General features: G+C 61.7%; 5 protein-coding genes and 1 non-coding gene across 6 annotated transcripts in view; 3 read left to right on the top strand and 3 right to left on the bottom strand.

Annotated features, from left to right (window-relative positions):
• VDBG_06533 (phospholipid-transporting ATPase) overlaps positions 1–1,611 on the top strand; it is a gene marked incomplete at both ends in the record, with an annotated part of 4,739 nt that extends 3,128 nt beyond the window's left edge. Inside the window, 2 exons of the mRNA XM_003002925.1 lie at positions 68–937; positions 999–1,611. Of these exons, the coding sequence (XP_003002971.1) occupies positions 68–937; positions 999–1,611 (1,483 nt within the window). The remainder of the gene's footprint in view (positions 1–67; positions 938–998) is intronic.
• A 798-nt stretch (positions 1,612–2,409) lies between these two features.
• VDBG_06532 (ankyrin repeat and SAM domain-containing protein) lies at positions 2,410–4,616 on the top strand (the record flags this gene model as incomplete). The annotated part of the gene is made up of 2 exons (XM_003002924.1): positions 2,410–2,894; positions 2,996–4,616. The coding sequence occupies 2 exons, from the start codon at positions 2,410–2,412 to the stop codon at positions 4,614–4,616; spliced, it is 2,106 nt and encodes a 701-aa protein (XP_003002970.1).
• Positions 4,617–5,153: 537 nt separating this feature from the next.
• VDBG_15133 lies at positions 5,154–5,224 on the top strand. The gene has a single exon. It is a non-coding gene; the product is annotated as a tRNA-Gly (tRNA).
• Positions 5,225–6,146: 922 nt separating this feature from the next.
• On the bottom strand, positions 6,147–7,226 carry VDBG_06531 (conserved hypothetical protein; the record flags this gene model as incomplete). The annotated part of the gene is made up of 2 exons (XM_003002923.1): positions 6,147–6,538; positions 6,677–7,226. 2 exons carry the CDS (start codon positions 7,224–7,226, stop codon positions 6,147–6,149), a joined length of 942 nt encoding a protein of 313 aa, XP_003002969.1.
• Positions 7,227–8,124: 898 nt separating this feature from the next.
• VDBG_06530 (conserved hypothetical protein) lies at positions 8,125–9,480 on the bottom strand (the record flags this gene model as incomplete). The annotated part of the gene is made up of 2 exons (XM_003002922.1): positions 8,125–8,354; positions 8,523–9,480. 2 exons carry the CDS (start codon positions 9,478–9,480, stop codon positions 8,125–8,127), a joined length of 1,188 nt encoding a protein of 395 aa, XP_003002968.1.
• Positions 9,481–10,248: 768 nt separating this feature from the next.
• The window catches only part of VDBG_06529 (cullin-associated NEDD8-dissociated protein), a gene marked incomplete at both ends in the record, with an annotated part of 4,299 nt that continues 1,441 nt past the window's right edge, over positions 10,249–13,106 (bottom strand). The window contains 3 exons of the mRNA XM_003002921.1: positions 10,249–11,097; positions 11,155–12,504; positions 12,558–13,064. Of these exons, the coding sequence (XP_003002967.1) occupies positions 10,249–11,097; positions 11,155–12,504; positions 12,558–13,064 (2,706 nt within the window). The remainder of the gene's footprint in view (positions 11,098–11,154; positions 12,505–12,557; positions 13,065–13,106) is intronic.

The following is a 13,106-nucleotide window of genomic DNA, read 5'->3' as shown; positions in this document are numbered from 1 at the left end:
TCTGGATGCTGACGAGCGACAAGCGGGAAGACAGCATCAACATGCGGCACTCGGCACGGCTGTGCAGGCGGTTCTCCGAGCTTTTCATCCTCGACGCAACGACAGGCCCGATCAATGAAGCCATTTCGGCCGCGCTTGCCGAGGTCGGTCGTGGCATGCTGCCGCACACGGTCGTCGTGGTCGACGGCCAGACGCTCAGCACTATCGACAATGACGAGGGGCTGTCGTACCTCTTTTACGATTTGGCTGGCCGCGTCGACTCGGTCATTTGCTGCCGTGCGTCGCCGGCGCAGAAGGCCAACCTCGTCAAACGCATCCGCCGGCAGGTTCCCAAGTCGCTGACTCTGGCCATTGGCGACGGTGCTAATGACATTGGCATGATCCAAGCCTCCCACGTGGGCATTGGCATTTCGGGCCGCGAGGGTCTGCAGGCGGCGCGCATTTCGGACTACTCGATCGCGCAGTTCCGGTTCTTGCAGCGGTTGCTCTTCGTCCACGGGCGGTGGAACTACCTCCGCACGGGCAAGTACATCCTCGCCACGTTCTGGAAGGAGATTGTCTTCTTCCTTCCGCAGGCATACTACCAGCGGTTCAACGGCTACACGGGCACCTCTCTGTACGAGAACTGGAGTCTGACCGTGTTCAACACGCTCTTCACGTCGCTGCCCGTCATCTTCCTAGGCGCCTTTGAGAAGGATCTCAGCGCCGAGACGCTGCTCAAGTACCCCGAGCTCTACTCGTACGGCCACAGGAGCTCGGCCATCAACCTGTGGCTGTACCTCGGCTGGACCGTCATGGGCATTGCCGAGTCGTTTGTCATTTACTACATCACCTGGGGCGTCTATGACAAGCTGCCCTTTGACCAGGACACGTCTCTGTACGCCATGGGCACGGTTCCGTTTACGGTGTGCGTCGTGTTTATCAATCTCAGGCTTTTGTACGTTTCCATTTTTTTCATTTGCGCGTTTTGGGGACCAGTGGTGCTAACAAGGAACTAGGGTGCTCGAGATGCACACCAAGACGATCATCAGTTTCCTCGGCGTATTCCTGTCGGTCGGCGGCTGGTTCTTGTGGAACCTCATCCTATCGGGCATCTTCGAGGAGAGCCTGCGCATCTACCAGATCCGCCGGGCGTTCATTGACAACTTTGGGCGCACGGCCAACTTTTGGGCCGTCGTGCTTGTGGCGCTCGGGGCCGTGCTCGTGCTTGAGCTGCTTGTGCACGCGATGCGTCGGGTGTACTTTCCGCACGACGTGGACCTCATGCAGCGAGTCGAGCGCGAGGAGAAGAAGGCCCTGAAGCGCGGGGTCGCCGTCGCCGACGCGGAGGAGGGCGACGGCGCCGAGGCCTTTGAGGCCAAGGACCACCAGGGCGTGATGCCGCGTTCGGCAGGCACGTCGCAGCAGCGGCTCGACGTGACGCAGGTCGAGGACGGGGGCGACCCCTTTGAGAAGGGGTTCGGCAAGGTCAAAGGTGTGAAGAAGAAGCAGCAGCAGCAGCAGCAGCAGCAGCAGAAGAAAAAGGCGTCGCGGTGGCTGTCGAAGGACAGCGGCGGAGAGGAGACGTCGATTGAGATGAGGGCGACGGGGGCCAGTCGAGCCAACGTGTAAGAGTGTCAGGACGATAGATGGTTGGGGCGGCTGTGTTGATTGCGTCGGGGCAAGAGCGGGTTCTTTTTGACTGGGAACTTTTGGCGTTTTTCTCTTGATACCACTTTGCATCGATGGGGAAGCAGTTCACGGAGGTAGAGGAGGCGACGACGTGGCGGGGCGGCGCAGTAGAGAGAGTACCTTAGCACAGGTACCTTAGTTACAGAGCACCAGAGTATCTTACGATAGAGGCAATCACATATTGGATCATGTCAGCCCCTACATCGCCGTCAAGTCCATCGAGCAAGAGCAGAGTCAACGGGCAACGGGCAGCGGGCAACCGACAGAAGGAGTCCACGCGGCTTCGGATACGTGTGTCGAGGGCGTGATTGGAGGGCCGTCGCGTGCGCCGTTGGAAGGATCGTTCCTGCGCCCAATGAACGGTGACGTTTCGAGGCCGCCAGGGGGGGGGGGATCTGGGTCTCTCTTTCCCAGTGCGTCACTCCGCCTCCTGCATTCGAGGTGATGGGCATGCGGGAGGCAGGGGCGATAGGGTCAATTGAGGGGAGCCTAATTCCCCTCCATGGCTCCTTCCCCCCTCCTGCGGACAAGCCGAAGCTCTCGCCCAGGCAGCAGCAAAAGGGCCAAGTACATCATGGTCAACATGCAACCACATAAGAGAGAAGAGAAGCATTGGTGCCCTTGATGCACTTGCTCATTGCACACTTACTTGCCCATTGCACACCCTACTCGTAGCCCGTCTCTTCACGTCGCCCACCCCGCCTCCAACCAAAAGTTGTCTACGCCGACAGTATGATCATGTCCGCCGGCTCGGGTGCCCCCGCCGCCCTCGCCGCCGCCGCCGCCTGCGACTCCATCACGACCCACGTCGTCTCGACCCACGCCGAGCTCGACCGCCTCGTCAAGACGGTCGACCCGGAGAGCTACCGTCTGCAGAGCCTCCTCGCCCTCGCCGGCGGCCTCGCCCAGCTGCGCGAGGCCGTCGAGACGCTGCGCGACGCCCTGCGGCACGCCGGCCCGGCCTCTGCTGCCGTTCCTATTGTTGTCCCTGCTCCTGGGTCCGAGACCTCGACGCATCCGTCCCCCTCCCCGTCCGTGCAGAGCGCCCTCAAGGTGGCGCTGCCGCCGTGTCACGACGCATCGGCCGTCATCGGGAAGCAGGTCCAGCGGCTCGGCGGCGGGTTTGACGTCGAGACGCTCAACGTCGAGCTTGTCGAGGAGTTTGCGCGGTGCCATGCAGCGAATATGCGCCTGTTTACCGTTCTTGCTGCTGTCGTTCACATGTGAGCCTACCTGCCTTTGGATTTTTCCCTCCCCCGTCCCCCCCCCCCTCTTCTCATTCGTGCGACATGTTCATTCGTGCGACATGTACTGACACGACAAGATCCCCAACCGCCCAGGAAGAGAGGTTCGTGGCGCTGCAGGGCCGGACGCTGCTGGATCAGGCTGTGGAGGCTTCGGCGCGCGTCTTGGGCATGGGGGACATTCTTCTTGCTGACGCGCACTCGCCGTCGCCATCGTCGCCAGAGCAGCCGCCGCCGGAGTACTCATCGGCATCCGACAGCAAGGGCAAGCAGAAGGCCACGGACGGCTTCTTCTCGTCCTTGTCGCACTCGTTCAAGGCCATGACGGCGAGCTTACGCCCAAAGCCGGAGCCCATGGTCATCACCATGTGCGAGTCGGCCAAGGACGGCAACGTCGCCCACCTCAAGGGGTTCGTGGCCCAGGGTGTCAACATTAACGGGCAGAATGAAGACGGATACACGGCACTCATCTGCGCGACACGCGCGAACCAGGCCGCCGCCGTGCGCTATCTGCTCATGGCCGGTGCGCAGCTCAACTTCAGAGACTCCCACAGCGGCCAGCGCAAGCCTGCTCTCTTCCATGCCGCCGAGTGCGGTCACGTTGCCATGGCCGAGCTGCTCATTGATGCTGGGGCCGGTATCCGCGACAGCTCGACGTGGACGGGGCAGCCGTTCTTCATCGAGGTCGCCAGCAGTGCCAGCCTCGACATCCTCAAGCTGTTCCTTGACCACGGCGCCGACCCCAACACGACGTCCATCAACGGCCGCTCTGTCTTTATCCAGGCGCTCCAGGCGGGAAGTCTCGACCACCTGCGCCTTTTGCGGCAGTATGGCGGCAATGTCAACGCGAGGGACATTACGGGCCAGCCGGCTTTGCACCTCGCCCTCGCCCAGAACCGCCTCGACATTGTCGACTTTTTGCTCCAGAACGGCGCCGATGTCAACGCGAGCAACCTCACCGGCAACTCTCTGTTGCACGTTGCCGTCGGCAAGCGCAACCTCGCCCTGGCCAAGCTGCTGCTCGAGCGCGGCGCCAACCCCAATGCCTCGGACTATGTCGGCCGCTCCCTCCTGGGCAAGCTCGTCGAGGGCGCCAAGCTCACGGACACGTTCGAGTCGGAGCTCGCCACGGCCGTCCTCGCCAAGGGTGCTGACCCCAACCAGTACGACTCGTGGGGCGAGCGTCTGCTGTGTCACGTCCTCGAAAAGGGTAACACGTCGCTCCTGCGTGCCTTTCTCGAACGCGGCGCCGACCCGAACCACATGTTCAGGAGGCAGGACACGCCACTGCTGTACGCCCTCTCGCAGGGCATGCTCGGCAACGCACGTCTGTTGCTGAAGCACGGCGCCGACCCGAACAAGGCCAATGCCGAGGGCAAGACGCCGCTCGTGGAGGCGCTGGTTATGGGGGAGACGGAGCTCGTCAGAGAGCTGCTTGGGAAGGGGGCGGACATCAACAAGGCTGGGGCTGCGAAGCCGGCGGCGCTGGTCGCCGTTCTCGCGGATCCCGAGATTGTGCAGATGCTCGTGGCCAGGGGGGCCGTCGCGCCTGCGAAGGCCCCGGCCGGACCGCGACGGGCAGCTGGCGGCGGCAGCCCGTCAACGGCCGCGCCATCTGCCGTGGCCGCGCCAGCTGCGGCCAGTGCAGGCAATGCAGGCGGAGAGGAGGTGCTGCCGGCGTATTCGCCCGAGCAGAGGTGATTGGAACTTTGATGTGTCGATACCCGTGTTATATAGATCTCTTTTGCATAAAACGCAAGATGCCTGTCTGCCACTTTTATGGTCCGTCGTTGCCGGTGCCACGCCGAAACTCGTGTGTCTGTATAATGCCCGTAGTTATTCATTGGACTTGTATCATGCTACCAACCAAAGGATGTAGATGTTGTATTGATCTATGATGGGTACGCAGCGCGAAGTTTCTGAACACAAGCCGCCTTGCGGAGCCGTATCTCAAAGCTGCAGATGGACACGATCGACCATCGGTAAGCTGAACTCGCAACCCAAGCATAGCTCCAACCCGTCAAACATCCATTGCGCTGTACCGTGCCGTGATGCACCGCCCGAAGTTCAAAGGTCGGGCGAGTGACCCAAAAAGGAGGGAGGGTCGCCGCCCCACAACGCAGACGCACAAAATCTGCCGCCCCCGGTTTGGGACAAAATGAGCAGACCTACCTACATGAGACTCCGCCGCGGACACGACGAGCATCCACCCGAGGTGTCACATCTCCGGTCTTCACGGCGTGAATGGTTTAGTGGTAAAATTCTCCGTTGCCATCGGGGAGCCCTGGGTTCGATTCCCAGTTCACGCATCGGGATATCTTTTGCTGCGCCTTGCCTTTTTTTTGCCGGTTGACATGGTGGGGTGCTTGCTTTGTGGTGTCGGCCTTCGTGGGCGCTCGTTGCTTGGATGGAGGGACTGCCGTGCTTTGGCGTCTCTGGTGCTGAGGGTTGAGATTCGCCCGTGGTTTTCGGTTGACTTGGCGGTTCTTCATCTCATGGCGTCCAGACGGGGAAGAGGATGCAATCCGTCGAGGGACCATGGCCTTGGCTTTCCCCTGCTTGCCATCTCGTTGATACCGGCCGTCTTCCAGTGATCGATCGCCTTTCTGGGTCTTGAAAGCCCGAGACTTTGGTGGATAAGATGCCCGGTCGAACTGCTGTGCCGGGACAGATATGCAACAGGCTGCGGGTCCAGGAGACGACACCTATACCCAGGCGTACTGGAAGCGGCGAGTCAAAGACAAAAGTAGGACGCCAACGCCGTCATGGCATGCGATGAGGCGATAGCCAGGGAGCCATATCATGACAAGCGCGGCCTGTGTAGTTGGCGTTGGAGACACGTCTTCCTCTATTCACATTGGAGTCAAGATACCAGGCTGGCCTCTCTGCAACGAGATGGAAGGAAGGGTGACTCGCTGGTCCTCCAAGGATCTGGAAAGGGGTTGCACTGCGTAGTGTTCTTACAACAACTCATGCGTGCGCGCAAGAAGAGACGCCGAGTTCGCATACACGCAGGCTGAACCCCAGCTACATCAGACGAGGCGGAGGACTCGTATGCCGTCGTAGCCCAAGAAGAGCAAGAAGAAGAAGAAGAGCTTCAGGCGCGGGCTATGACCAAATGGACAGTCGAGACAGGCATATGGCAGAGGAAAGGGCCGGGCTCACGAGCAGAGCGTGAACACAGACCAGAGGCGCCACACGTTCGCTACAGAGTGCGCATATGCGCATTGCCTACAGATCCTTCATCACCTCGTTCACGGCCTTGGCCGCCATCTTCTTCCGCTGCTCCTCCGGCAAGCCGGCGCTCATGTCCCGCACGGCCTGCAGCTTGCGCATCATGCTCTCCAGCTTCTCGACCTCGGCCGCCTCGTCCAACGGCTCGGCCTGCGCACCGCTGCCCCTGGCCTCGCCGTCGCCCTCGGCCCTCGGCTCCGTGTCGAGGCCCCATATCGCCTGCCGCAGACCCTCAAAGTCGGCCCTGTCGACGCCGAAATCGAGGCTCTCGGGGTCGTCTCTGCCGTCCTCGAGGCCGCCAAGCTCGTCCTCGAGGTCGGAGGGTATGTCGCCCTGGTCCCAGTCGTTGGCCTCGAGCGCTTCGAGGACTCTGTGGATGCCCATTTTTTCTGCTACCGAGTCAGTCACGGCACGGCCAACGTGCAGAAGCAGAGAGAGAAAGTAGCAGCAACAGCAGCAGAATGGAAAACTCACCCCCAAATTCGTTCTTCCCCTTGTCCTCCTCGACGCCGCGCACCCGCACAAACTCCAACCCCGCGGCGCCGCACAGATCCTCCCACTCGCCCTGCTCCGCCGCCTCCTCCTCCTCCCCCTCGGCCCGCCCGCCGCCGGCACCGACACCGACAGCGAGCCCGACCCCGTCCCACCCCCACCCCCCGAGGCCCTCCCGGACGACGCGACCGACCTGCTCGACGAGCCCCCGCGCAGCCGCGACGCCGCGCGCCACAGGCAGCACGACGACGACACCGCCGAGCGCGTCGAGGACTCGCGGGCCTCGGGCGCCAGGAACGTGGCGGCCCAGTCCTCGTCGGCGTCGGCGTCCGCGCCGTCCGTGTCGGTGGCGGTGGCGGTGGCGTCGGCGACGAGGTCGAGCCAGACGGGGACCGTAGCCGTGTAGTAGGACGTCGTCAGCGGCAGGACATGCGAGGTGCCGGCGAGCGAGGGCGTCGCCGACGCGGCGGTCGAGGGCTCCGGCGTCGTGCCCGTCAGGGCGCCGAGGAAGCGTGCGAGGTCGTCTTGGCGGTCGTGGGCCGCGAGGGCGAGGATCCGTTTCGGGTTGGCGATCTCCATGGCCATGATGTGCTGCCTGTCGTACTGTGCTGCCAGACTTGGTGTTTGACTGATGAGGATGTGATCGTGGCCGGGGACGTGGTTGAGAGGCAGCAACTTGGTGAGATGTTGAGGTGAGTGCGTTCGGTGTGTGGTGGGGTGGTGGGGTCCATCTCACCGAGGCCTGATGGTGAGGTGCAACAAGGCGCGCTCCGAGGCTCCGATGAGGTCACCTCCGAGAGCATGAGTGACGGCACGAAGCCAGGATATTTGATGTGCTTTTACATAATATCAGATAATGTTAGATAATGTTAGATAATATCAGATAATGTATCAGATAGTATCTTCTAGACGAGATAATGACAAGGAACAAAGCCATACGAACCACCGATCGAGGCGACGAACTAGACATCAGCCGTGGAAGGACCCAATCTCGTTCACATTCACATGTAGCCCCTCCGAAGAAATGTTAGTGGCATGAAACTGTAGCCCTGATGCAGGAGATGATTTCCCACGTTTGCTCACCGGTTCCATCTAGGCATAGCAAGCCCGAATGACGAGGGGATGAGGCGACAAAGGCAAAGGCGAACATGCCAGTACAGTACATCCCTTGCTGCGCGTCAACGACGAAGACACAAGGTAAAGATATCGTATAATCATTCATTCTGATGAGATACCAGCCATGCCAGGCAAACCAAAAGGAGGGTATTTTATGACCGAAAATCCAACGCAGACCCGAAAAGCTATGCGAACCCAAGCATCCTAAGCAATCAAGCAACCCAGCAACCCAGCAACCCAGCAACCCAGCAACCCAGCAACCCAGCAACCCAGCAACCAAGCAACCAAGCAACCCAAGCAACGTGAACGAGCAACGTGAACGAGCAACGTAAACGAGCAACATGACGTGCAACATGCCGTGCACAGCTCAGTGGTCGCCGCCCCAGCCGAACCGCACATTGACCGCATTCATGGCGCTGACGCCGGCGCGCACGAAATTGCCGACGGCGTTGCCGACGACGGCCTGCGCCTCGGTCTGGCCCTCAAAGGTGGCGTCCTGGGCGCCCTCGGCGGCGACGAGGTCGCCCTGGTCGAGGGTGCCCTGCCTGCGCTCGAGGACGGCGCGGCGGACGGCGCGGGCCCCACATGTTGTACCAACTGCCCCCTCGCTGAGGCTGACGTAGTCCGCGGACGGCCGGCGGCGCCTTCACGGGCGGCGGGCTCAGAGGCCACTCGACGACGGCGACCTCGAAGCGGGCGGTGCGGAAGAAGAGCCAGGGCCCAGGCGAGGAGGATGGTGAGGGTGAGGACGCAGAGGACGCGGACCCAGCGCAGCAGGCGCCAGCGGTTCGTGGCGGCGTCGTTGTAGACGGTGACCGTCTCGCCCTGCAGGGGAAAGGTGACGGCGACGTGGCCCTGGTAGCCGGTGGCGCGGATGAGCGTCTCGAGCTTGGACCGGACGAGGTCCTCGTTTCCAGCCCGTCACCTCGCGGCGCAGCTGGAACGTCTTTGAGGCCGGCGTGGCTGGCGCAGTAGCGGTGGCACCACTCGGCGAGGCCGGGGCGGCCTGCTCGAGGGCCGTGACGACGCCGCCGGGGGCGCGGGCGCCGCCGAAACCCGGGGCGCGCGTGGCGAAGACGGTGCCGCGGCGGACCTTGGCAAAGTTGTCGGCGGTGCGCAGGGTGCGCCAGCTCGTGTGCGTGGCAATATCGCTGTAGAGAAAGGGCGTCAGCTCGAGGCGGACGTCAAAGTCGACGTGCGTCTGGCGCTCCGTCTTGTCGCCGCGGCGGACGGGCTCCGTGTGGGTGCCGCGCAGGCGTACAAAAGCACGGGGCGGTATCTCGGCGCACGCCTCGATGTGGCGTTGGAGGAACGAGGGGTCGGCGTCGAGGCGGCGGTCGATGTGGTACTCGTTGCCCGTGTCGGGCACGACGAGATGGGGCGGCACGAGGCCGTGCTGCTTGCTGTGCAGGTCCTGGATCTGGAGCAGAGGATCGCGGACGCCGTCGGCCGAGGGCTCGTCGGTGTATAGAGGCGGCAGGTCGTCATCGTCGCCGCCACTCCCAGGCAACTCGGCGGGGTCGTCGTCGTAGAATCGGCCAGGTGCATTGGCGTTGGTGCTGTGGAGGGAATAGGCATCGGAAGACTCGCCGAGGCGAAGAGGCGGCGTCAGAAAGGCATCCGGCTTCTTGACATCGCCCGTAGAGGCAGACGACGCAGCGGCGGTTGGGGCCATCTTGGGGCTCGAGGGAGCATGGGGGCTGAAGGAGCCTGGCATGCTCATGGTGGCGGGCCGTTGCGTGTGATGTCCGAGATGGCAAGATGATGATTTGAGAAGAGCAATCGCTCGTGAGGATCTCCGGAGGGTATCGTGCCTGATGAATTGAAGGACAGGAATGGATGCCCAGATGGCTTCTCGCTGAGGCAGGGCAGAGGAAGAAGAGAACAGCCTGCAGCCTCCGCAAGGTTGACAGGCAGACGTCTGGGGATGCAGTGGCGTGGCCGCTGGCGTGTTCTGTACTTCGTTACTTGTACTTCGTTACTTGTACTTCGTTACTTGTACCTTGCCTCCTTGCCTCCCTCCTTCATGCGCCTTCCTCTCGCTGTCTTTCCGTCGCTGGTCGTGCCTGCCTGCCTGCTTCCGCCAGGGCCCAGGCCTCGACCCCGACCCAGACGCCAGAGGCAAGAGAGACCCTGAACCCCACTTCGTCGCTGACCGGGGTCCACTCCACGCAAGCCAATCATCTGTCCTCGCCCGAGCCCCGACACCCACCACCCACCACTGAGACGGGCGACAGAGTACATGTATGTGCCTTTTTAAGGTACCTACGTGAACATGCTGTACCTACGTGAACAGCCTCAGACGAGCCTGATCCCTTCCTTCGACCATCTCTGCTCTCAGACGCTCATGCTGCCTTGGCTTGGCCGGCGGTCAACCTGTCACGCACGCAACACCGAGCTTGCCAACATGGGTCATAGTGTAGTCATTCTTCGTCCATTCCTTTCTTTTGTCCATTCGCGTGCCTCAGTGCCTGAGTACCTGCCAGCCTTCTCACACGTGCTTCGCCCGGTGCAGCTCGCTCTCCTCCCGCAGCTGCTTCAACTGAGGCTGAAAGTCCTTGTTGACCCACTCCCAGTATGCGTCCCACGTCGCGCTCGAACCCGTGCCCGACGCACCCTGGCCTCCTGCTGGTGTTGTCGCCGTCGCCATCGCCGTCGCCGTCGACACGCCCCCACCCGTCGCTCGCGTGATCCGGTCGGCGAGCAGCAGCGTCACCCGGAGCACGCTACGGTTGGCCTCTTGCTGCTTCTCCACCTCCTGCTTGACCGATCCCTCCTTGAGCTTCGTTGCGAGCACCCCGCGGTACGCCTCGGCCAGCGCGTCGAGCCGCCGCGTCGTCTCTTCGGGGTCCATGACCACGAGCTTCGTCACCATGAGGTTGCACAGCGCCCGAATGTCATTGTCGTCCTTGAGTCCCGCAATGATCCGGTCGTAGAGGTCGAGCTTGTTGATCCGCGCGTACGCCGTCTCCATAAGAGCGTACAGCATCTCGTACGCGCTCTTGCGCACCTCGATCCCGTCGTCCACGTAGTGCTTGAACGGCCCCATCTGCACCTCGCGGATCAGCTCCGGCTTGACCTTGGACTCGACCAGCACAAACGGCATCAGCTGCCCCAGGTGCGGCAGGATGAGGTCCGGCTTGTTGTGTGCCGCCGAGTTGAGCGTCGACATGGCCAGCCGCCGGTTGTCCATCTTGGCGTCGTCCAGCATCGTCAGCAGCATCTCCAGGAGCACGTCCCGGAACATGGCGTCGAGCGCGTCGTCACTGTCGGGCAGCGTATACCGCACCGCCTGCACCGCCATGCCGCGAACACCCGATGAGCTGTCCTTGAGGAGCGACTGTGTCACGTTAGTCAGCTTTGAACATCAATCTCGGGTGATTCGCCATGTACTCACCTGCAGCGCCGGCATGTACGTCTTAGGGTCGACAATGACCAGCCTGCCCACGCACTCTGCGCACACGACCGTGTTCTCCGGGTTTGTCGAGGCCGCCAAGAGCTGCTGCCAGATGGGCTCAGCGTACTGTCGAATGTCCACCGACTGCGCCGTGATCAGGTGGAGAATCTCCTTGATCGACTGGATCAGCAGATACTGCGTGTTGCCGCCCTTCTTCATCGTCTCCAGAATGACCGGCAGGTACTGTGCGACATGGCCCGAGCCGGCGCGACCGAGAGCCACGGCAGCGGCCATCGACACGTTGTCGGGCTCGCCATGGAACTGCTTCAGGAACAGGTCTGGCTGCAGAGGCGACTTGGCCCCGAGGCGCAGGCCTGCCTCGCCCAGCACGGCCAGCGCGAGGCTGACGCGCGCATCGTCTTTGGTCTGCGAGCTCGTCTGAAGCTCCGAGATGAAGCTGTCGAGCGTCACCCCTGTCGATTTGCCACTAGCCACGAGCAGGGTGCCGATGACCTTGCCAACCACGACGGGGTCGCCCTCGATACTAACCGTTTGCAATAGACCGTTCATCAGTGGCTGTCCGGTACCGCTCTCGCCGACCTTGTTCACGAGGATCAGGAGCTGGTCCAATGCAATGCTCGCGTACGCAGACTTAAGCAGCTCGCAGAGCGTGTTCGTCATTTCGGGTGTCATGACCAACGCTGCATTCTCTTCAACCAGTTGCGCCAGCACGAGAAGTGCCGGTGCTAGGAGGTGGGTATCGTTGTTGCTGACAACGGAACCGAGCGAAGAGACCAGACCCTTGATCGTCTCGGGCTCCAGTTGGCCTTTGCTCGTGGGAGACGAAACGAGATGCTTCAGACCCTGAATACTAGAAGTGCGCAGGGCTCGGTTGGATTTTCGGAGCTGTGCCGCGAGCTCCAGCGCGACGTCTTGGATCCATGACTTCTCGAGTTGACCCGGGCTTGTTGTGTAGGAAGCGATGGTGTCGATGGCGCGAACGCTTGCGAGCCTCGTCGTCTCGCTCTTGACCCTGTCAGCCAGCACGTCCATTGCCGCCCGTCGCTTCTCGGCCGGGATGAGGCTTGAGCCCTCTGAGCTGATGGTGCGCGCCAGCAGCACACCAAGAGCTTGAATAGCCCGCTGGCGGACCTCCGTGTCGACTCCAGCCTGTGTAATGCGATTGAAAATAATATCATACAGGCTCTGAAGCTCCGACTTGAACTTTTGCGCATTGACTCCAGAACGTGGAGGGGTGATGTTCCTCACGAGTTCTTCCACAGTCCTCATGGCCTCGCACGAAATTTTGTAGAAGCGATCGTTGACAGCGGCAACAACAGCGGCAACGAGCTGAGGCAGGTATGGCTGCAGAACGCTAGAAGAATGCGTCTTGGCGATATCACTGACGAGCCGAAGGGAAGCAACGCGGAGAGTTCCCGGTGTGGCGGATGCGCTGCCTCCCAGCTGCTGCCAGGGAAGATGAGAAGCCCGGCGGAACCAGTGGACTTGACCGCTTCAATGGTAGGCCCCATGATATCACCAAAGTAATCAGACAGACCTCCACGCTGTACCTTGACAATATCGTCAAACAGGCTGAAAATGGCCTGCTTGGTCGAAATGACCTTGCCCTTGAGAAGTTTGTTTGATGCCTTCACAATACTGGGAGTGAGGCGCACGAGGTCGGCACGAGGTCCAGTGGCAGGGGCCTTTTCGAGCACCGGAGACGCAGCGCCGGGTTCGGCCACACTGCTCTGTCGTCTCCGTTTCCTGTTGATGGGGGCTTGGCTAGGGGCTTCGTCATCGGGGTTGTCGAGGTTCCAGGCAGAACCTGGGTAGAGATCCTCACCCGTCTTACGCACGAGGAGGGCCAAACAGCTGATGATCTCGAGGCGTACATTTTCCTCGCGCTCCTCAAATCTCTTGACCAATACGTTTCCGGCTCTTTGGTAGAA

The sequence above is a fragment of the Verticillium alfalfae genome, genomic scaffold (assembly GCF_000150825.1).
Source record: "Verticillium alfalfae VaMs.102 supercont1.8 genomic scaffold, whole genome shotgun sequence".
Taxonomy (NCBI): Eukaryota; Fungi; Ascomycota; class Sordariomycetes; order Glomerellales; family Plectosphaerellaceae; genus Verticillium; species Verticillium alfalfae.
The sequence above is the reverse complement of the archived record's forward strand: the minus strand, read 5'-3'. Positions and strand labels throughout refer to the sequence as shown.